This window comes from Girardinichthys multiradiatus, chromosome X (assembly GCF_021462225.1).
Source record: "Girardinichthys multiradiatus isolate DD_20200921_A chromosome X, DD_fGirMul_XY1, whole genome shotgun sequence".
Taxonomy (NCBI): Eukaryota; Metazoa; Chordata; class Actinopteri; order Cyprinodontiformes; family Goodeidae; genus Girardinichthys; species Girardinichthys multiradiatus.
This window is the reverse complement of record NC_061817.1, coordinates 6990543-7015122: the sequence shown is the minus strand read 5'-3', so window position 1 is coordinate 7015122 and position 24580 is coordinate 6990543. Positions and strand designations below refer to the sequence as shown.

The 24580-nt window shown below is 38.3% G+C and overlaps 1 protein-coding gene across 3 annotated transcripts in view; it reads left to right on the top strand.

The window, feature by feature from the left end:
- The window catches only part of LOC124862546 (alpha-1,6-mannosylglycoprotein 6-beta-N-acetylglucosaminyltransferase B-like), a 108716-nt gene that overhangs the window by 46107 nt on the left and 38029 nt on the right, over nucleotides 1-24580 (top strand). For all 3 annotated transcript variants that reach the window (XM_047356525.1, XM_047356523.1, XM_047356526.1), the window contains 4 exons: nucleotides 3979-4052; nucleotides 6275-6442; nucleotides 7780-7944; nucleotides 16130-16299. In XM_047356525.1, the coding sequence (XP_047212481.1) occupies nucleotides 3979-4052; nucleotides 6275-6442; nucleotides 7780-7944; nucleotides 16130-16299 (577 nt within the window). The remainder of the gene's footprint in view (nucleotides 1-3978; nucleotides 4053-6274; nucleotides 6443-7779; nucleotides 7945-16129; nucleotides 16300-24580) is intronic.

Here is a 24580-nt window from a genome sequence, read left to right as displayed (position 1 = left end):
CTCCCTCTACTCTTATATTCCTAAATAAAATTCTGTGTATCCAGCTGCTTACATGTCATATAATTTGTATATTGTGTCCACGTGTGTAATTTAATCTCAGTATAAATGCAGCTGAAGGCCTCAGACGTTTGTTAGAGAACATTAGTAAACAAACATCATTTTAGCATCACGAACACAAAGGAACACAACAGACAGGCAAGGGAGAAAGTTGTAGAGATATTTAAAGTCAAGTTAGGTTATAAATCAGCCTGTGGCACTGCTGAGGTCTTATAGAGGCCCAGGATGCTTCGATAGCGGCCTTTAGCTCATCCAGAGTGTTGGGTCTTGAGTCTCTCAACGTTCTCTTCACAATATCCGACAGATTCTCTATGGGGTTCAGGTCAGGAGAGTTGGCAGGCCAATTGAGCACAGTGATACCATGGTCAGTAAACCATTTACCAGTGGTTTTGGCACTGTGAGCAGGTGCCAGGTCATGCTGAAAAATGAAATCTTCATTTCCATAAAGCTTTTCAGCAGATGGAAGCATGAAGTGCTCCAAAATCTCCTGATAGCTAGCTGTATTGACCCTGCCCTTGATAAAACACAGTGGACCAACACCAGCAGCTGACACGGCACCTCAGACCATCACTGACTGTGGGTACTTGACACTGGACTTCTGGCATTTTGGCATTTCCTTCTCCCCAGTCTTCCTCCAGACTCTGGCACCTTGATTTCCGAATGACATGCAGAATTTGCTTTCATCCGAAAAAAGTACTTTGGACCACTGAGCAACAGTCCAGTGCTGCTTCTCTGTAGCCCAGGTCAGGCGCTTCTGCCGCTGTTTCTGGTTCAAAAGTGGCTTGACCTGGGGAATGCGGCACCTGTAGCCCATTTCCTGCACACGCCTGTGCACGGTGGTTCTGGATGTTTCTACTCCAGACTCAGTCCACTCCTTCCGCAGGTCCCCCAAAGTCTGGAATCGGCCCTTCTCCACAATCTTCCTCAGGGTCCGGTCACCTCTTCTCGTTGTGCAGCGTTTTCTGTCACACTTTTTCCTTCCCACAGACTTCCCACTGAGGTGCCTTGATACAGCACTCTGGGAACAGCCTATTCGTTCAGAAATGTCTTTCTGTGTCTTACCCTCTTGCTTGAGGGTGTCAATAGTGGCCTTCTGGACAGCAGTCAGGTCGGCAGTCTTACCCATGATTGGGGTTTTGAGTGATGAACCAGGCTGGGAGTTTTAAAGGCCCCAGGAATCTTTTAAGCATATCCCAAGGTTTAAAAATCTGACAGGGCACTCATCAGTCTATTTTGTGCAAATAGAAACAGCATATGGTCGTTAGAATGGCCTAGTCAAAGTCCCCACCTAAATCTAAGTGGGAAGCAGTGAAAAGACTTGCAATTTACTGTTAAGACACGTTCCCTATCTAAGCTGATTAATGGAGTGTTATGATTAAGGGTTGTTTGGTTTTTGGTTTCTGGTTTTTTCTTATGTTTTTCACAGTTAAGGTTTTGACTTGTTCTTTTGTTTATTTCCTGGTTCATGCTTTTGTTTTGTCATCTTGTTCATGTTTTGTCGAGTTTGGTTTTCAGATCTGGTTATGCTTTTGCTTCATGGTTTTCTAGTTTGTGTTCAAGAGTCTCTGTTTTGCTCCAGTCACGTTTTGTTCTGTCAATTAAGTTTATTCGGTTCACCTGCACCATGTTAATCAGTTTTGTTTTCCACCTGTACCATGCTCCATTTATACACACCTGTTCAGTTAGTCATCACAGAAACATTTATCATGCTCATGTCTTGTTTTCATGCTCAAGTCTTGTTTTTTAATCATGCCATGCCTGTCTTGCCTGCCCGTTTGTTTTGTTCCTGCCTCCTGTAGTGAGTGAGTTTTTTGTTATTAAATCTGTTGCACTTACCGTCATGCTGCCTTCTGGTCTGCATTTTGGGGTCCTATATCTCACAAACCATAACATGGAGGGCTAATTTGTAAACACAAATGGGCAAACATATTAGTTTTTATGTATGCAAAGCTTTAGAGGCTTCCCCTACTTAAGACTTGCAGCTGTAACCAAAGGTGGTTCTGTAAAGGATTGTCTCTTGGGGGCCTGAATACCAATGCATGCAACACTTTCAGAATTCTGTTTGTAAAAAACTTTCCAAAGCCATGCATCACATTCCTCCCATTTCACTAATGTATAATACTTTATTGCACCAAAACATTTTCATTAACTGAAATAAATAAAAACTGTAATTAAAAGGGAAAAACTTTAACTAACTTTGCATTTATAAAACTAATTAAAACCTACCGAAATTATAAACAGAATACAAATCGTTTTCATGTTTATCAATTTAATTATAAGCCTTGCAAAATATATTGTTTTCCACATGAGCAGTTTAAGTCAGCTGTCAGCACTAAACATCACCCCATAGTGCCCAGCAGCACTTTATAAATACAATTTTTGCTCACCACACTAGCTTGCAAAATGACAAAAACAAAAGTTGGGAGAAAGCGCTACAGTCCTTTAAGGGATTTCTTCGAGTATTACTGCCAGAGAAGTAAAGGCAAATTTCTTGTAATAGAAATGGGGGATAAAATATGTGAAACTCAAGGGAAGAAGTTGTGAGTAACTTGACAAGCTAGCCTCACTGAGTAGCTGTCCAGGAGTAGAAGCCACATCACAGCCAGATACCACAACGAAGGAAACAACCGTAATAGACTGCTCTCACTCTCAACCAGGCTGCTGGACATTTAATATACAACAAGCAGAACAACACTGCTAGCAGAAGGATGCATTGCTAAATATGTTTATTGACACTGGGTTGTCCACACAACAATGGGATTGAGATTAAGTTTACATTATATTTCGTAGTATTATATTAGTCAATATTATTATGTTCACGTGTTTAAGCATTATTAAAATAATAAAAAAAAACAAACTGGCAAACCCCCTCTAAAACTAATTAAATTAACTGATTTAGAGAACAAAAACATCACAGCGAAAAAAAGTAAACTATGATGAAAAATTCCAAACTTTTATAACCCTGGAAGACACTGGACACATGAAGTACCTAATAAAATTCATTGAATATTGTGGGTTAAATTTGAAAAAAAAAAAAAAGTCTATGGGATTTACATACTTTTGCAGGGTACTATATACCAATCAAACTCTATATAATGTCAATCAATTAATGTGTATTGTGTATCTTGATACAGACTTCCAGACAAAGCTCTGTGTGGGCCATTGACCATTATTTCACAAAGTCATTAATTTATCTACACCGTTCAGACTCTTGTGAGGACTCTGAAAGCTGAACATTGATTCATCATATCTCAATCAGTGAGCTTTGTTTCTATTAGTCTATTGCCAAACTGAATTCAATGGGTATAACGAAGAAGCAACACACTCATCTGCACTCTCAGTAATCCTTTGCTATAGCTGGCCTTATTAGTGCATGTATAATGCATTGCAAAAGTATATATACCCAATTAATGTTTTACATTTTCTCACTTTATATTTAATAACTTCACTGTACTTTATATGGATTTTTTTATTATTATTTAGCCCATACTCTGCAAAATAGCTCAAACTCAGCTAGATTGGCTGGAGAACATCTGTGCACAGCAATTTTCAAGTCAGATTTAGGTCTAGACTCAGCATTTTAGATATAAATATGCTTTGATGTAAACCCTTGTATTTTAGCTCTAACTGTATGTTTAGTCTTTCTGGAGTAAGCTAAGTCTCTGCCCTTGCTGCTAGTCTTTTGCAACCTATAACAGGTTTTCTTGCAAGAATGCCTTAGAGTTAGTGCCATACATCCTCATCAACTCTAAACCAGCTTCTTTTACATTTAGGCCAAAAGAGAAAATAGGTCTCATCTGACAAGAGCACTTTTTTCAGCATTTCCTGTGGTCCCTACATGACTTGAGGGAAGCTACAAAGCTAGAAACATGTATAGGACTATACATGCTTTTCTGCATGTTTATATCCCTGTCTTTACAGGTAAAGATGGGATCTTTGGATCCTGTGAGACTCCCAAGGATCCCCATTATCCAGACTGCACCAGCAAGATGGATGTAAGCCTTCATATCTCACTCACATGCACCATTTCACACAGCAAGCAGTCATCACTCCTTCGCTTCATACCGTATCACCTAGCTGGAACATACATTTTTAAAGATGACCGAATGTTTAATGATGCTGCAAAACTGAAATGTCTGACAAGTCAGTTTTAACAGCCGGAAGTAGAAGTATTGTATACAGGAGGCAGAAAGGAAAACAGAACTTTGACAGTTTCACACTAAAAAAATCTGTATTCTTTCAGCCTGGGTTGAGTTCCAGTTGTTTTAAATGTTTGGGTTTGGGTTTAGTTGAGTAGCTGTTTTTTCTGACTTACTGAATGGCATGTTCACTTGTCTTTGTGATAAGTGACTGCTATGTAATACTGCCCTGCACGTGTTTCAGATAATTGAAACAGTGCAAAAGAGTAACGCTGATGTAAAGAGCAAATACACACCCTAATAAAGCTCTATTGTAAACATATCTTGGAATACAAGATCTTACGTAGATAAGACATTCAATAATCATAAAAATGTACATTTGCATATAGACACATTTCAATAAATCAGTATTGAAAAATTTTGTTTTTTCAGCATTTTAACTTAGAAAGTTAAATATAAATTGACAGCTTGATATAGTTCAGAAATGTGTTAATTTTGATGATTATGACTAACAGCAAATGAAGACCCACTGTGATGAAGCACACTGAGGACCCAAAAATTCAGCTACAACACAGGAGTGAAAGATGCAATAAAAATATTTTATCAAAACCTCGGTAGACTGGAAGTTCAGGAATGGGTTCGTCTCTTGGATTGCTGTTGGATGAGAGGACAGTTTGGCGACTGTGGTGGCTTGGAACTGCAGAACGTAGGAAATGTTGAGTCCAACCCACCTGAGCTGCTTTAAGGCAAATTGAACAGCAGCAAGTTCAGTGACCTCAGAGAAGGCAAAGCAGAAGGCGCACTGAGACTAGGCTTGGTCACGTGAGAGTCAAGTTGGTAAATGCAACAAGCACTCCTCTTCAGTCTGAGACTTGATGCCTTTGGCAACATAGTCACAAACTTTCATTTGAGGCTTAATCCACAATCCAAAAATGATTTCAGTAATCAGGCAATGAATAATCACAGAGAGGCAGAAAACGCAATATAGATCCGAAAGTTCAGGCAACGATCGTAGGTCAGAAGGCAGAGTGAGGGTCGTTGTCCAGCTAATCAGTTTTGCAGAGAAGATTCATCATGGGCAAGGCAAAAGGGGAACAGTCTGTGGCCAAGCGGTAAAGTCGATAACAGGAGAGCATGAAAGTTAATGTTGGACTTCTACTGGCAAACACAATCAATATTCTGGCAAGGAGGCAGAGACTGAGGTAAGCATATATGCAGCAGATGACAGGTGCAGCTGTGAGATGATAAACCTAATCTGGGTTATTACTGCAAAGGCAGGCATGGGAGGCATGGTGATGATTTAAACATAAACAAAGCAGAGTTGGAGCGTGAATCATGACACCCATAGTTAATTTTCTCAGAATATTTTACATTAGACCAATAATAAGAATTTTGAATACAAAAATGTCGGTCTGGTGAAAGATATGTCTATGTACTTCACAGAATATGTAATCTATACTTGGTTGGGCCTCATTTTGCATGAATTACTGCATCAATTCAGCGTGACATGGAGACAGTCAGGAAGCATGAAGCACTAATCAAACACAATGGACCAACAGCAGCAGTTTACATTGCTCCCCAAATCATCAATGACTGTGGGAACCTTTGAGTGGGCTCTACCCACTTAGATCATGTCCCTCTCCACACTTCCTCTTGACTCTGGAAGTTTGATTGTGTAATGAAAAGCAAAATTTACTTTAATCTAAAAAGAGGATTGTGGACCTGTTTTAAGGGGGTTTATCCTGTTATTTAAGCACCTTTTTTTCTTCCACAAGATTTTTTTCCACAGTGGCCCTAATCCTACACCATAACATAATTATGTTTTATTTGGAATAATATAATATTAATATTTTCTGAGTGAATTTTTGGTTTTCATTAGCTCCACACCATAAGTAAATGCTTGATTTATATCACTCTGTGTTGACTTTTGTAATTGATTTACAGAAACAAATTTATCTTTTTCAGTGATTTCATACTGAGATGCACCTATATATTTACCATCTATTTAGTTCTCTATTATTGTATACATTTAATCATTATTCACATCTTTGAGAAAAAAACATATCTTTACTTTCCAGTGGATGCGTGCTCGCTGGACCTCGGACCCCTGCTACACATTTTACGGGGTCGATGGCTCCGACTGCTCCTTCCTCATCTACCTAAGTGAAGTGGAGTGGTTCTGCCCCCCACTGCCCTGGAGGAACCAAACTGCTACACCCACTCTGAAGCCTCTTCCCAAAAAACAGGTACAAAAAACCTCCAGATCATTAGTTTTATTTCCACAATAACACAGCTGCCTGAAGGGGAGAACCGAACATAGACCAATAGATTGGAAACATTTGCCTGCTAATGCAAACACATTTGTTCAGTCCCTGGAAAGTACAAATAAACAGTTGTTACCTCTTTACTGGAAACTTGGCTTCTCAGCTGAACTAAAGGATATTAGTAGTTTGTTATTGAGCAATTTAGAAAGAGATCTGTGGAAAGGGAAGCAAATTATAAGAGAAAAAAATCTGATCTGTTGGTGGATGGAAAACAGCTGGCAGATCTCTCTACAAAGGTAACAGACGTTATGTTGTACTTGCCAAATGATAAGTGTATGGTAGGAAATCTTTTCAAAATGTGTGAGAATTTAAAAAGTTTGACAATATGGCATAGGCTGATATTAGACGTCAAATTTGTTTATCCATCTCCAGACAGAAAGGTCCAAGAACCCATCTGTAAATCATTTTTCCTCCCAGATATCTGGCTGTCACCAGTTTTCACCATGATCTGATTTTCTGCCTCATTTGATTACTTTATTTTCAGCATCAAAATGTGATGCTCTGACCTCATAGTCACTCTGCGAGGGCCTCCCCAGTATTTGGATCCATCTCCTCCACCTCCTCCTCCTCCTCCTCCTTGTTTTCTCCCCAGAATTATGCACAGCTGCCCTGATGGGACCTGATGTAAATTCTCTCTGCAGCTCCACCTTTTGCTCTAATTGCCAGCCTGCTTGCACAGGGATAAATCCCATAGGCTTTCCCTTAGGTGTTTCACATCTTGCTGCGCTGTACACAAGTCGCTCTTGGAAGTGATATAATACATCTGCGATGCCAGCGTACAATGCAGCTTTGCATTTTCATGATAGCTCTGTGGGAATTTCACTTTTATAATGGTGAAGGTGTGTTGGACACTTCTGATTGGTGTATATCGTGTTTTCCCTTTGCAGTCACTCCACTGATTAATAAATCACATAAAAATATTGTGCTGTGATGCAGGAATTACACAAAGGAAATGTGAACAGACTATTTATGAGGTAAAACCCCTGATTCCCTCAAGCACCCAGCTGGAGAAGCCTTGCCTTGTGGAACAAACACATAATATAATTTGACTTGCTGTCTGCAGTTTTAACCTCCAATAAAACATATCTCACTCAAAGAGAACAGACTCATACTGTCAGTTTTCTTCAATCTTTTAGTATTCCTCCTGTACTGCTTTAGGCCTACTTTTGAAGCTGCTGCAGATGGAATCCTTTCAATTTAGATACCAACTTATTATGAGAACTTCTCTGCAATCACAGTGTTCTTGCCCCTTTATCCAGGCTGCTTTCCAGTCTGACATTGGGACTCTGCTGGAGCAGGTGGGAACCGGGAAGGAGTCTCTGAGCTTCATGAGGAGACGCATGCGCAGGCTGTCGGCGCAGTGGGCCTCTGCTGCCCGGCGGCTAGATGAGAAACTCCACAGCCACTGGAGAGAGCAGAAAAGGGTAAACAAGAGCTTTCACAAACACACACACACACAGGCGCTTGCAAAACAGACACACAAACACAGACACGCACACATAGACACACAAACATGGGTTTTTTGCAAACACTTATGGATCAAAGTGTCAGATTCTTTTCAAGGTATTTCAGGAACAAGACATACTGAACTCATCTGAGAATGACTAAATGCACATCTGCTGTGGCCTCTCTTGTCTCATGAAAATATAGACTTATTTATGGCTCCATTCATATGATAGAAAGAGAAGGATGCCCTTTGATTATGTATGGAGCAAAACAGATGATTTGTTTCAGAGGAGAAACCACGAAAACAACTCTTCAGGAGGCAGCTAATTGAATAAGGTCATACTGTGGTGCATGCAGTTCCCTGCAAAAGTGTTAAAACCACTTTTTGTTAACTCTTTGTGACATTACAACCACAAACTTCTCTGTATCTTATTGCGATTTTATGTGATAGACCAACAAAAAGATGTGCATAATTGTCAAGTGGAAGAAAATGCATGGCTTTCTATATTTATTGTACATAAATATTTAAAAAGTTTGGTGTGCATTTGTAATTGACTCCTCTGGTATCCTAAACTAAAACTAGTGCAACTAATTGTCTTTAGAAGTTATTTAATAAGTAAATAAATACAGTTCACAGATACACAAAGAGCTTCGGCCATTTGGCAAAGATGAATTTAAAAAAATGTGGTTGTAGGTAATTAAACACACAAAGCATTAACATTTTTGAGACTAAATTCAAATTGCATGCCACAATTTTGAGACTTTTATTTGTAAAAATAAAAATGTGAAAACTAGTCTCCACTCTCATTTTACAATGGCTTAGCACATAAAATCCCCAAAATAAGTTTGTGGTGCTAAAGTCACAAAATGTCAAAAGGTTAAGAGGGTGTGATTTTTTTTGCTATTGTTTCTGGGCTAAAATCTGATGTTTCAAAGGAAGTAGTAAAGTACAAGTAAATAAGTTGGTTTCCATGGAGACTGAACTAATGCTGGCAGACAGACATTGCTGAAATTAGTCACACTGATTGCTCATATAACTCCCTATATCTCTTTTGCATCAAGTGAGACTGCTGCAGCTTGCCTACCAAGTTCTGTCTGAGAAGACACTACTTCATCAACATTCTTCAAAAAGAGAAAAAAACATTTTTTTTTCTTCATTGTTATATTTTTGACATACATGAATTGACAAGAAATACATTTTCGCTCTGTTTCCAATTCTCAAATTATAAGTTGATTTTATTTTTGTAGTTTTCGTAGAACTCTTCTAATTTAATATTAATCTATTTGCTGATTCAATCCAAGAAAAACGTCCCTCGCATTACACATGTTTTTGGATGAGACGTTTACGAGGAAGCCAGACAGTCCTTTAATGCCCTTAAGCCTTGCTACTGAGTTCCCCTGAACAGCTGTGACATTTTATTGGACTAATATTTTCTTCTCTTATCTATGGCCGCCTGAAGTGAATCACACTACGATGAGTTAAAGGCGTAACAAGATAATGACAGACAAGAGCCTCTCGCAGAGGCTTTAGTACACTTTCATGGTTGACATTTACGGGGACATTTCCATAGTTTCTAAAAAAGCCTTACCCAAAGGAACATTTGTCTGATGAAAAAGGGCTGTGACATTGGATGTTTCTTCGTGTTTGAACTTTTGCAAGATTAAAATTGTCCTTAAGTAATCAACCTAGTGGGACATTCATTTGACGTCTTTTGCATTTATTTGGTGAGTTTAGCCCCAGTGCTGCACTATTCAAGCAGCTTATTGTCACGGAGTGACATTTTATGCTTTGTTTTATGGTTTCTTGTGATGGTTTATTTTGTCTAGATGTTTCTATTAAGTTTATTAGTTTGTTCTACTGCCTCCTGGTGTTTTGTTGTCCTCCTCCCTCATTAAGTTTCCTTATGGTTGTTTCCTTATGGTTCTATTATTGATTAGTCTCTGTATTAGGGTTCTTTGTTCTCCTAGATTCGTTAGCTCCTCTTTTAATATCTCTGTTTATTTAATGTTTGGTATTCTTTTTTACCTTGCACACTTCTTGTTTTTCTAGTCTGTTTTCTGTTCCTCCTCGTCTTTATTCCCTGTCTGTGTTCTTATTCTGTTCTGTCTAGCTTAGTTCTTTATGTTTAGTTTCTAGTGTTCCAGTTCTGATTCCTGTTAGGTCAGCTTGAGTTATTGTTGACTTTTATTCTAGTCCTCTGCTTTATTCTCAGTTATTTCTATCAGTGTTTGTTTGTTTACTTGTAGTGAGGGTTTCCTTTTGCTTAGGCCTTAGGTTCTTGTTATTCTTCTGTTCCTTCCAGTTCCTCTGTTTCCTTTACCTCTTAGTTATTCTAGATTTCTCATTATTTTGGTTATTTTATCTTAGTCTATTGTTCTACTTAGGTCTTGGTTTCTCTTTAGTGTTTATTTGTTTCACCTGTTCCTTCTGCTCCCTTGCCTCCTTGTCGCACCTGTTCTCAGTTCTCTTGATTACCTGTCTTTGTCTTTCCCCAGTATATTAGTTGGTTTGGTGTCTCTGTTCGTTGCTGGTTCCTTGTGTTTGTCATACCCCATTTTCAACCCACGTATTTGTGCTGAGTTTTTCCATGTTCCTGCAGAACCGATCTTGTAAGTTTTTGGATCTGGACTTTCTTTGTATCTGCAGTGCCTTGTTTGGTTTCTTTGATAACCTCTGGAAATAAAGCTGGAAACCTTTTACAACATGTTGCTGCACAGCTCTTGTCTGCACTTTGGTCCACCCGCAAGCCACATCGTGACACTTATAAGACAATTTAAAGACAAACTGTGGTACATTAACATTATTTATTTTTAAAAATCCCATAATTTAACTATATATATTATCTAGTATACCTAAATAGTACATCTTAAAAGTGTTTCCAACACCCACAAACTCCTCTGGCCTGCATATGTATGCTTTTGAGGCAGTTTTTTATGTTAATGTTCCAAAGAGTTTTATTTAAAAAAAAGACAACATTCTCTACTCCAACCTTTTCAAGACTAGCATTTGCATGGTTAAATATACAGTAAACCTCACAATTAACACATTTTTTTAAAAACAAAGAAGGTTTCAAGTTTTCATGCTTATCTTACATTTACAGAATGAAATCAGAGCTAATGTCGAGCCATATGAATTTTACTGAATGTTTTTGTTAAAGAGCGATGCAAAAAAATGTTTTATTGTGGAGTCAAAGAGAGACAAAGCAAGGTTTCCAAAAGCTTCTTACCAATAAAATCTCAAAAGTGCAGAATGCATTTGTATTCAGTGCCCTTTTCCTCTGATACCCCTAAATAAATTCATTGCAATCAATTGTCTCTAGAGGTCACGGCTGTTCTGTTGGAGAACAGCAGACAGGCCGGGGATAAAGTTGAGGAGAGGTTTAAAGCAGGGTTAGGTTAGACGACAATATCCCACGCAATGAACATCTTATAGAGCTCTGTTCAAACAATTACAGCTGCAAAGCTGGCAAGACATACCAATACATCTAAACTGAGAAGCCTGTAACAGAGAACATTACTGAGAAAGTTTGCCAAGAGGCCCGTGGTAACTCTGGAGGAGCTGCACAGATCAACAGGTTGCAGAATCTGTTGACAGGACAACTCTTAGGTGTGAATCCCACAAAACTGGACTTTGTGGAAGAATAACACGAAGAAAGTTAGTGTTTAAAGAAAGCCATAACAATTCCAAACTAAATGATTTATGAGATATGTAGGGGCTGCGGAAAAAAGCAGGAAGCAGGTGCTTCTGTCAGATAAAACAAAACTTAACATTTTGTCCTGCATGTATGCAGGAAAACTAACTGCGCCTTGAACACACCAGATACATGGTAAAACATGGTGGTGGAGGCAGAAAAGAAAATTGCTTCTCCATTGAGCCATTTTTCAAAGAACAGCAGTAAAAGATATCAGCCTCTGAAAGGACAAAGCTGGCCGAGTCATACTTTTTAGGCTACAACTGCAGCAAAAGGTGGCTCTGCATACCACACCTCTCATTTCTATATTTTTAAAACAACTATCAACACCATGCAACATTTTACTTTCATTCACCATTGTGAAGAAAACAAAAATCCCAATGAAATCCACAGAGGTTGGTGGCTGTAGCGTGACAAGATGTAAATTAGTTCAAAAAGTTCGATTACTTTTGGAAGGCACTGTATTAGAAATCTGAGATATTTTTGTGTTCCTAGAAATGTGATATGCCAATGCTCAAATTTATTTTGACACATGAAGGCTCCATCATCGAGTTTTTGTTTCTTTTTTAAGACTCACAGCATCATGCCAGTCTGTGTATGGATATGTTTCTGTGAATAGACTTATTCCCAAATGCCGCCCTTGTTCCCCTTTGAGGGAGGCAGCTTTGTTTGCTGTAATGTTATGTTTGACAGAAAGGGTTACTGTCCATTAGCCAAACCTGACAGGCCTGGACCCCGTTGCTCAGGTGCTGAGCGTTGTTCAGGAAAAAAAAAAGAATTGATTAGTGTGTTAGAAAGATGTTTTACTGAACATCTCAGTCCAGTCTGTCTCTCTGCATCTTCTTTATCCTCCGATTTGCTGTTGGTAGGATCTGAGCAGTCAGTATTTCACTGAGCAACCCATATTCTCTGCTTGTCATAGGACTTGAGTTGATTATAAGTGATCATAGGAGACTGTCTGGAAACATAGATCACTTGCCTTGATCTAAGATGACAACATTCATTATCTGCTCTATAATGTTTTGGAGAAACAAACGTTCGAAAGAAGGATATTCATCCTTGATTTCTTTTCAAATTCAGTCTAAGTTTATAATGAGCAAAACAGCTCACATAACCAAGCCAGAGATTCATATATGAGCATTATTACCTTCCCTAGAATCTCCTTTGTGTCCAATCAAGCACTTGTAAATGCCTTGCCCTGCCTTTAGGCTTCATGACAGACAATCAAAACAAATGTTCACCTTGAAAATGTGTTGCACTTAGATTTGTTTGCAGGTTCAGTGGCTTTTTACTGGTCAGCTGCAGCACATTAAGCACAGCATAAGGTTGGCTGCAGACATCACATTAGCATTTTGTAAGATACACCTTACTATATAAACCATCAGTAACTTTCCTCCTATGTTAGATTTGTAATGATCTACAGGTGTTCTTGTTTATCTTTCATTTTTGAGTTCTTTATTATTGCTTTTAAGGTCTTGCTGGTCAATTTATTGCTTTGTGTTCATTAAGAGTCAGTTAGATCTTGCCTTATTAATTCATTTCTTTCTAATTATTTTATTAGTTTATTCCTGTGTTCTGTTCTCTGTTTATACTAGTTTCTTCCCCTTAGGGTTAGGATTTGTTTTTCTTCCTGGTTTAGTGATTTCTTGTGTCATAGTTCAGCTTCTCGGTGTTAATTAGTCTCCCTTCTTCAGTCTCTCTGCTTACCTCATGCCTCAGCTGCTCTACACATCCTGTGACTGACGCACATGTATCCTGTGTCATTCTCTACACCTCCCTCAGTATTTAAGTTCTGTGGTTCTCATCATTCTTTGCTCGATTCTTCCATTATCATGTCTGTTACCTTGTCCATTGTTCAGCCTCATTCTCCGTTCCTCTGCCCGTACTGTATGGCAAGTCCTCCTTGTGCCGTAACATCTGTAAATGTTCCGTATTTTTATTCATAAACTGTTGTCCCCTCAGTCAGCCTCTCCACTTGGGTCCTTTACATCCACACACCTGACTAAATTAATCTGTTCCCCGTGTGCACTGAAGTCGCTAAAATAAGAGTACTTGTGAACTTAAAATTTTCCACAGCTGAGACTGTTAGAGATAATTACATAAAACTATTCTAAAAATCTTGATTTTTTTATGTTTTATTTTTATTTTTACATTTATTGATTAGCCTGGATTTCAGGTAAGATGTCAATATTAATTTCTTGTTAAATTGATAAAAGCAACACCTAGAATAGGTTTCAAACTAAGTTTTTTTGATATCTCAAATTAAACTTGACTAGTAAGAATATGATTGTAATCAGATGTTTACATATACAGTATGAAAAAGATATGTTACAAAACATTGACTTTGTTGTCCTTCAGCCACTTAACTAATCTAGTGGTATGTTTAGGGTTATTATCCATTTGGAATACCTGTTTGTGCTCCAGCTTAGCTTCCTGGCTGATGTCTTGAGATGTTGCTTCATTATTTCTACATAATGTTCTTTCCTCATGATTCCATCTACACTGTGAAGTGCACCAGTCGGTCCTGCAGTAAAATACACCCAAAAGATGACACTACTAGCCCTGTACTTCCCAGTTGTGATGGTGCTCTCAAGCTGGCAAGCTTCATGCATTTATTTTTTTTATACTGCTGTAGAAGTGATGGTTTCTTCCTCTTTAGATGGCATTTTAGCCAATACTTGCACCGGATTTGTTTAACTGATAATGACACTCACTTAACATTTTCAGTCAGTATATCAACAAAGTGTTTGCTTTTGCTTTTGGGTTAATGTAGTAATTTTTCACCAGTACTATTTCTGAGACACAAGATCTGTCTCCTTTCTGAACAGTATGATTTTAGCAATACAAATCGATCTTATACAAGAAAAGTTTAGTTGAGTTTAATTTAACGTTGGATTGTGTGGGTAAAAAAGATTGGCTGTTTTCTTAAATTCATGAAATATTTTGATTTTCATCTGTATTTGGAATTAGTGTTTCTCCTCCTTCCCATACTTCTATTCCCTCTTATTAAAAATAATTTTGCACCCATTTTCCTTTGTCTGTGACATTTTTGGCAACTCTGGTACAACTCTTATTACGCCTGGTAAAGATGTGTTAATAACCTTTAAAAAATTCATACTGTATTACAGTAGCACAACCAGGCACAGAATAATGTTTTGCAGTTCTTTAATGATGATCTTTGAAGTTTGAGCCTCTTTTCTTTATCTCTTTTAGAACCATAAAGATCAATAAACAAAAATAAAAAATTGTAAACATAAAAAAATTTAAGTTAAAGGAATTCTTAGGGATAATTTAGTTAACAAACAATATATCTTCCTCAATGAATAAATATATTCAGAGTTTAGATTGTTTTAAAATATTGATGTGTGATTGTCCTACTACATTTAAAATTCATTCTTGTTTAAGGATTTGTTTTACCCATCAGTGAAGCCAGAAAATGTGGAGGATGGTGTACTTGCCAACAACTGAACAATAAAATGCAAATATTGTTCGTCTTCTGATGATAAAACCCTGTTCGCCTCTGTGTTTTGTACTGCTGTTGTGGCAGTTACTAATGTTGGCTGCTCATGAGCTGCGAGACGTGCGTAATTTGGGCTTAATATGCAAGCGAAAAGAGAACATTCCTTGTAACTCTTTTTACAAAAGATTTGTCTGAAACAAATGTGAGGCGGGACTAAAAAAAAAGAGGTGCTAACATCTGTTGAAGAGTTTAATTTCATTAATATTTAACAGGCAAGGAATTGCATTCTTCCCCATCAGCAATTAAACTACTCATGTTGCTCTGTGAAGAAATTAGCACACCAGGGGTCATTTTTTATTTAGATTCATGCAGAGTTGATTGTGTTTTCTTGGAGTTTGACGGAAAAAGTTATCTATCTTCTTTTTTGCTTCTCTTAGATAATTAATTGGAACAAGTGCTTGATAACGTAATTCAGTTGGACCCTAATCTGTTTGAGAGTCTGTAACTTGAGAAAAGAAACTGTGGGGATAGGTTGTTTTCCATCCTTCAAAACAGACCAGAAGTATTTTAACTACAGTATGTTATCTCTCAGTTCCCACACAGTTTGGAAACACCTAGAATTGAAATTCCCTGGTCCGGATGGGTATAAAAAAGAAAATTAGGCATGGAAAGATTTTGTTTTATTCCTTGTTTTAAAGTTCCACCATCCATCCATCCATCCATCCATCCATCCATCCATCCATCCATCCATCCATCCATCCATCCATCCATCCATCCATCCATCCATCCATCCATCCATCCATCTTTGCTTTCTTCCGTCCACCCATCCATATATCTGCTCCTCCATCCCTTAAATGTAGTTATTTTTACTTTCAAGGTAACCTAGAAGGTATTAGGAACTCTGGAAGTTTTGGGCCTGGAAAAAGAAGGAGCATGAAAATGTATTGGAACCCTGTGATCTGCATGAACTAAACTTTTAGTGGCTTTAATTTTTCTTACTTTTTTCTTCAGATTCTAGTCCATGTTGGCTTTCTGACGGAGGAGTCTGGAGATGTTTTCAGTCCTAAGGTACTGAAGGGAGGTCCTCTGGGTGAGATGGTGCAATGGGCCGACATTCTTACTGCTCTCCATGTGCTTGGACATATAGTCAAAATCTCGGTTTCTCTCAAAGAACTGCATGGGTAAGCCAAATCATTACCATCCCATTGTTGTGGAACTACTCTGTTTTAAAAGTTAGATTCATCAGGTATTTTCTGTAAGCCTATTACCTGTTTCTTCATGCTGGAGAAACTCAACCCTGGGGAGCCTAACTGAAGATCTTTACCTGCACATTGTGTCTTTGGCTGCAGACACTGTTAAATTCTTCCTCAGCAGAAAGCTGTTTAAGCCTTAAAGCTGTTCTTCTGGTTCTGCACCTCATGCCTGTTGCAACCCACTGACTTCTGAGTAAAAACGGGCCTGTCATTAGTCATTATAAACATGGTAATGCCAGTGGACATTCTTATGTGCATTTAAGTCAGACCAGCAGATTTGGAATATAATAATTAAAAAAAAAATCACTATTTACCTGTGACACTGTAATGGGTGCAAAAGACAAGGGGCAGACAGGTCTAGTCTTGCCTGGGAGATCTAATAAGTAATCTTTCAGAGCTGCCCTGGCTTCATGCTGGCCAGTCAAGAAAAATGTCTGTTTACAAATCAGGATTTGCTTCTGCAGCACAGGGGTTGGTAACAAGGTTTCCTGGTTATTGGGGACTTTTTCCAATGCTGTAGCAAAGGGACATGGGCATGGAGGAATTATTGCTGCCCTCTGATCCCAAATTTCAGGCCATGAAGAAAAGCGGCTTTGATAAGCCGGTTCTAGTTAGACAAACCTGGTGGGAAAGGCTTGGTGGGAATGCTTCTGCTGGCCATGGCATTATTTATTCCAATAATAGGTGTCGCTGTGTATTGAATCCCAACAACCTGTCTCCGACTGAAAAGCAACAACATTTCTTAGTAAATGACACAACTTTGAAGGTTAGGACTTACTCTTTTACAGTTCCTTTTTTGTGTGCAGAGGCAAAAATAGTTCAGACATTATTTTTTTTTTTATGGAGGTGTTACAGCACAACATTCAGGCTTATATTGGATTCCACTCAGCACCAAATGAAAGATTCAGCCTTTCAGCAAATCTGACAGATGGCTCTAACTACTGAAAATGATTCTTACAGACTGACCACACTTCTGGATCAAATATACAACCCGGTATACACATGCCTATTTATTTACAGCCAGTTAATGACAGGCACCAAACAACTATAAATCTAATTTCTGTGGCTATTAATGAGCAGAAGAAGAAAACATTTCACTCCATCTATACTCTTACTTTCGTACATGCTATTAAATTGACAGATCGTTACGTGGCTTGTGTTCCCACACAATCCCCTCAGGCTTGTGTCTATTTACATCCTACCCTTCGCCTTTCTACCCAGGCATTGAAAAGAAGCTTGATATCACTGGACGAGCTGCTGATGTAAACAGAAGTATTGACAAGGGCAGCGGCCCCTCTCATACAGATTGTCCATGCTGGGAATTTATTTATAGTTGGTGTCAACCTGTTGTACTGCATAACATACAGTAATTGCCTCTGATTGGCGACGTTCAGCCACAGAGGCGTATCCTCTAAGAGGTCTCTTTGGCTGTTGCCGTCTCTTTGCTTCCCTACCAGAACAAATCACTTAGCTCATGTCCTAAAAAACCTTTTTTTCTGCTTAAAGGAGTTTATTCACTGGGCGTCCAATAGGTGCACTTACAGTTTTGGAAAAACAATTTTATTTCTAAAATTTGTTATATCTTGATATTGTGGAAAACCATCAACGGCCTCAAGTTCAAAGGGCTGGACAACTGTTACATTTAAGAGAGTTAAAGGATGTCAGATGTTAACTGCTGTGAATATGTATTTGCTCTCTTACAAATTTCTTTTATTTTTTGTCATACTTAAACATTTATGATTTTCAAACAAATATTAACATTACACAAAGATAATCTTAGTGAGTACAGAGATCAGTTTCCACTTGATGGTTTAATGTAGAGAGGGGGAAAATATATAAAACTAACCTGGCTCTATGGGAAAAGTTGCTGCCCTCTAAACCAAATACTGGTTTGGCCAACAAATGCCATTAAGTGTTTGTTATAACAAGTAACATGTTTTTTTCATTGCAGTGGAAGTATATTTGCCCTGTTTTTTGAGCGTAGAGGGAAAATTATTTTAATTCAGCCACAATGGAGAGGTTTTTATATGATTTTCAGATTTAAATCCAGACGTCGACCAGGCCACTCCAAAACATACATTTTTTTAGCAACTTGTCTCCAACTTATCCTTCAATATATCCCAGGTATGCTTAGGTTGAAGACGGATTGGTGGTCTTTCCCCCGCAGGATCTTCTGATAGAACAGAACTTAGTGGTTGATCAATTACAGCAAGTTGTACAGGTCCTGAAGGAGCAGACCTTACCTAGATCATCATCCTTCTACAACCATGTTTGACTGTCAGGACAATGATCCTTCTTTGAATTGATGTTAGTTTGATCAAAATGTTTTTTGTTTTTTTTCTGGGAAATGAAATGTATGATGGTTCTGTTTTGTTCTTTTTCATTAAAAGGGGTTTTTTGCCTTGGAACTGTTACAAGGAGGGGATTTTGGCCTATTAATTCAACTTCTGTGCTTTATATGTTGTTCTGGATTGTTTACTAACTTCCTATATGAGTTGTCACTGCACTTATAGACATTATTGCGGTAGGCCAGCCACTTCTGGAAAGGTTCAACTCAGTTCCTTGTTCTCTCTATTTGTGGATAATGGCTCTGACTGTGATTCGTTGGAGTTTCAAGGCCTTAGAAAATACTTTTTAACCCTCTCTAGACTGACAGACATCAAAATGTTGTTTCTCATCTGTTCTTGAATGTTTTTAGATCCAATATGATGTGATGCTTTTTAAGATATTTTAACTTACTTTATGTTGTCAGACAGGTGTATTTTCAAGGAATTTCTACATTTTACAGGTCAGACTTGTATTGGGTTTGGTGTGTGTAGTGAGATTGAACCAAAAAAGGCTGTTAAAATAGTTATTTTTATACTTTCACATAGGGACAGGTTGGTTTGTGTAGCTTTTTTCTTGTAATAGGTGAAATCACCTTTTAAAAACTACTTTTTTTACTTTTCCAGGTTATCTTTGTCTGATATTGAAATTTGCTTGACTTGAAACATCTGAGTATGATAAAAAACAAAAACCGGAAGTAATCTGTAAGGTGATAAATGGTGGTTTAAAGCACTGCAACTGGTCAACATATCTACGTTATACTATTTCAGTTAAATATGGAAAATTAAATTAGACTATTTAACACTGTGATATAATATATTAAGGCTTATTAGTATCTTATTTTAAACTTGCGGAGATGATTTAATTACAAAAACATTTTGGATGACAGTTTAGTTGGCAAATATTGGTCAATCCAAAAATTCTTTGTTTTTGCTTCTTTGCAATTTTAATGCATTGTTCAACATACTATCAAAACACATCACTAAAAAATATGCGAGTCATACAAAATGCTGCTGCAAAGTTATTTAAACATTCTAACATGCCAGCTCTTGTAACTCCTGATTTATGTGTATTGCACAAGCTTCTTGTGGAGTATAGAGTTCATTTTAAAATGTAGGTGCTTAGACTAAAAGCACTGAATAGTCTGGCACAAGTTTATCTGTCTAATCCCCAGACTAAACATAGAGTTTCTGTCTATTCATTTTCTACATAAAGATTATGTTAGTCATTTCCCATACAAGACTGAAAACTTAAGGAGATTAAGCTTTTTGGGTTGTGACTTCAGGGGGTGGAACAACGTGTCTCCACAGATGCATTTGGTTGAATCATGGGTTTCTTTTAAATATCAGTAAGACTTAGCCAGGCATTTGGCAAGAAGCACACAAGCAGAAATACTTATCTGTCTTTGCATGTTGGTATTTTTTTAAATGTTTTTTAGGTTTCATTGCATTTCTGCTCCTGCTTTTTGTTCTTATGCACATTAATTTAGATTTTCATGATCTTTATATCTTGTACAGTACACTGGACGTGTCTTGGAAACGTGATTTATAAATGAATTATTTATTCATTCATTGATGTAGTAAAATGATATAAAGGAAGTAGGATTTCAGGATTGCACCAACACAAATGCATCAAAGAAGATACCACCTGCAATCCTGAATCATGATTGGCCAGAAATGTGTGAGGTAAAAAAACAAAAAAAGAAGAAATCTGTAAGGGCATAAGCGCTTTTTCATAGCACTGTATTTTGAGTTTCATTTTTGCACAATTTAAGTCCAGAACCAAAAACCTATCCTGCTTTAGCCATTGTTCCCAGCCCTCACTGTTGGTGTTCCCTAGATCTGGGTTGTAATGTCAGATTTAAAGACAAAGTTCTGGTATTTGTTTAAAAATTGAGCAATTTCATGTACCAGCGTCTCTTGCAAGATGGTTGAGTCATGAGAAGAATAGTAATTCATGAACTAGAAAAATTTGCATTTCCTGCGAAACAACAGTGTGAATGCTGAAAGCTGAATTTTTTAGCTGAAAGCTTACAGAAACAAGCTGAAATTGACCTCACACAATCTGCTAAAATTTAATGAATTAGAAGAAAACAGAAATGCTAAACTCATGTTGAAAGCTGGCAGAAAGTGGCTAAGGTTGACAGCAGAATGTCAGCTGAAAGTCTATGAAATTGCCCTTTAAAATTGTTCACTCTTGTTCAGGTGTTGTTCAGCAGTAGAAGCTGTTTAAGTAGCTGACATCAAATGGTCGCTGTTTTGATGCTCCACTGGGACCTATGAAGATGGTCTTATCATCATAAGTCACAGAGTAGTGGTTTCATTCTGGTTCTGATAGAGATTCTGATTGGGGTTTTGTTCCTGATTCTGATAGAGGGTTCCTCCTTGATCTGATGAAGATTTGTACCTGGTTCTGACAGAATTTTGACCCATTTCTGATGGATGCTTGTACATGGTTCTGGTGTAGAATTGTTCAAGGTTCTTATGGAGATTTTTGCCAGCTTCTGGTGGAGTTGGGACCAGGTGATTAGGATTTCTTCCAGGTTCTGATAGATTTTGGAACTGGTTCTTATAGAGGTTTCTTTCTGGTTCTGATTGAGTTTGGACCTAGTTCTGATAATGGGTGACTAACTGGTCCTCATGTAGAATTCCTCCTGGTTCTGATGGAGTTTGGGTCTGGTTCTGATGGATATTTGTTCCTGGTTTTGATGGAGTTGGTCTGCTTCTGATGGAGGGTTCCTAACTGGTTCTGAGGGAGTTTGGGTCTGGTACTGATGGAGATTTGTTCCTGGTTCTGATGGATTTTGGAAAGGGTTCTGATAGAGCTTTTTTTCTGGCTCTGATTGAGTTTGGACCTGGTTCTGATAGTGGGTGCCTAACTGGTCCTGATGGATAATTCCTCCTGGTTCTGATAGAGTTTGGGCCTGGTTCTGATGGAGATTTGGTCCTGGTTCTGATGGAGTTTGGGTCTGGTTCTGATGGAGGGTTCCTAACTAATTCTGAGGGAGTTTGGGTCCAGTACTGGTGGAGATTTGCTCCAGGTTCTGATGGATTTGGAAAGGGTTCTGATAGAGCTTTCTTTCTGGTTCTGATTTAGTTTGGACCTGGTTCTGATAATGGGTGCCTAACTGGTCCTGATGGATAATTCCTCCTGGTTCTGATAGAGTTTGGGCCTAGTTCTAATGAAGAATTCCTCCAGCTTCTGATGGAGTTTGGGTCTGGTTCTGATGAATGTTGGACCTGGTTCTGATGGAAGGGACCTCCTGATTCTGAAGGAGATTTGGACCTGGCTCTGGTGGAGTTTTCTTCCTGGTTCTGATAGGTTTGACCTGGTTCTGATAGACTTTGGACCTGGTTCAGATGGAGGTTTGTACATGGTTCTGATGAAGATTTGTACCAAGTTCTGATAGAGATTTATTTCTGGTTCTAATGGACGTTTTGTCCTGGTTCTGATAGAGTTTCCATCTGATTCTGATGGATTGTGGACGTGGTTCTTATGGAGGTTTTCTAACTGGTTTTGATGGAGCTTTCCTCTTGGTTCTGATGGAGTTTGGATCTGGTTCTGATGGAGATTTGTTCCAGGTTCTGATGGATATTGTATGTTGTTCTGATAGAGGTTTTTACCTGGTTCTGACAGATTTTGGACCTGGTTCTGATGGAAGGTTCCTAACTGGTTCTGATGAATATTTCCTCTTGGTTTCAATTGAGTTTGGGTCTGGTTCAGATAGAGATTTGTTCCAGGTTCTGATGTGCTAACAGCCTATATGCAAAACTCTATGAAATTGCATTTTAAATTTAATCACTGTTGTCTAGCTGTTGGAACAGCAGTACATGCTTTTTAAGTACTTGACACAAAATGGCCGCCATGTCGTTGCTTTCTATGAAGACGGTCAAAGGGTTAGGGGTCGGGTCAGGTTTAGGCCATAGAAACGAATGAAATGAATGGAAGTCAATGCAAACTCCTCACAAAGACAGTAAAACAGGGATGTATGTATGTGTGTGTGTGTCAAGGCTCTCGTGTGTGTCTGAGTTGGAGACAGGGAGAGAAGAAAGGCAGAATCATATACAGACATAGACAGTAGGAGATACACAGAGCTATAAATAGAACAGTGAGGAATGAATCAGCCAATCAGCAAAGAGTGTCAGTGTAACTTGACACCTGCAGCATTTCTAATGCAGCACCTCACTATCGTCCCCTTGTGGCCTGGGCTTTTAACATGGAGGTGATGGCTCCCGGACTACCGCCCATAACTCAGAAATCGTAAGGGCTATCGACGTCATTCTTGGACCGTTTTTCTCAGAACAGACAGGGAAATGAAAATGTTAACACTTTTTTCTTGAAAATATAATATTAAAGGCAAAACACTAGGTGAAAAGAAAGGGAAAAATTGAGAAAAACACAAAAATGCCTGAACATGCTCTCGACAACGTCTAATAACTCGGAAACTATAAGGGCTATCGATTAGATTCATGCAGCGTATGAATCAGCAGATCTTGCTAAATAATCATGAAGCTTCTCAGGTTTCTACAAAAATCTGTCTGGGAGGTGTGACCCTGTGAAAAAGTGGATTATTTTGACCATTTTTAACCCGAGTGAAGGTGAATTTTTCACTCTCAAACAAACCTACTTCACGAGAAAATGATAAAAGGTATCAAAACTATTTTTACACCATAGGTATCAGCAGGGATCGATGAACAATCCTGGAGATTTTCGTGTGTCTACATAAATCCGTGTAGGAGATATGACAGTGTAGAAAAGTGGATAATTTTGAAATTTTTCAATTCTATGCGATTTTCGGAAGGACAGATTTGGTACTCATAAACAAACCTTTTTTATGACAAAATGATAAAAGGTATTAAAACAATTCCTTCACTGTGCCAGCAAGGTCTGAAGATAAATCTCCAGAAGGCTCATGTCTCTACCTCGAATGGTTTACAAGAGGCGGCGATTCAAAAACGTGAGTTTAAGGATTTTTTGCCCAGATTTTTTCTGAAATTCCTATAGATTTCCTATACAGGGTGTGTTGACTTTGCGTTGCTTTGGGGCATGTTGCCGGAAAACTCTTTGTCCCACATCAATGAGGGTGACATTTTCTGAATTGCGAAAGAGCATCCTACGTTTTAATACATAATTTGTGCCAGTAGAGTGAAAATTAAGCGAGTGAAGAGAGTTTGTTATTTCTTTTTCAGGTTATTCAAAAACTTAGAGTGTACGCTCTAGCAACACAAACATTCCATCATTGGATTACATTATAAAACTGAAAATCTGAAAAAATTATAATAAAGTTTGAATCCAAATTGTAGAAAAACTGTAAAAGATATCAAAAAGTTGAATTAAACAGTAATAGCAGAAGGTTGTGAAAGCATTTTAAAAGTTGAATGGTGTTTCTAGCTGAAAGTATGCAGAAGTAGTTAAATGGCAAAAACAGTGAAGTTTTTGCAGAATTTTTGAGGTTTCCCATTCATTTCAATGGGAGCAAAAAAAAAAAAAATGCCTTCAGCATTCACACAATAAAAAGGTGGTAACAGAAGGAGCCTATAAGTACACTTTCCTTTACCATTCTGGCTTTATTGGAATTGATGTCAAGAATGAAGTAGCCTTGAAATAATTTTTAATTATGCTGACACTTGTGGCATACTCAGGGGTTTTGGGGCAGGGGCGGGGGTGGGGGTGGGGGGAGGGGCAGCGAGAGGTTATGGCAGTTTACAGAGGGACTAAGACACCTGTCACTTCTGCTCGGGGATCTCCTCCTCATCTTTTTCCCAAGCGACACAGGTAATTAGCCTGCAACAGAGTGTGGCAACATGACACCTCAAGAGTGAATAACTGGAGGAGGAACACGGAGACAGCTGCTGTATTGGGACTCATTTCTATTGGGAAAGTG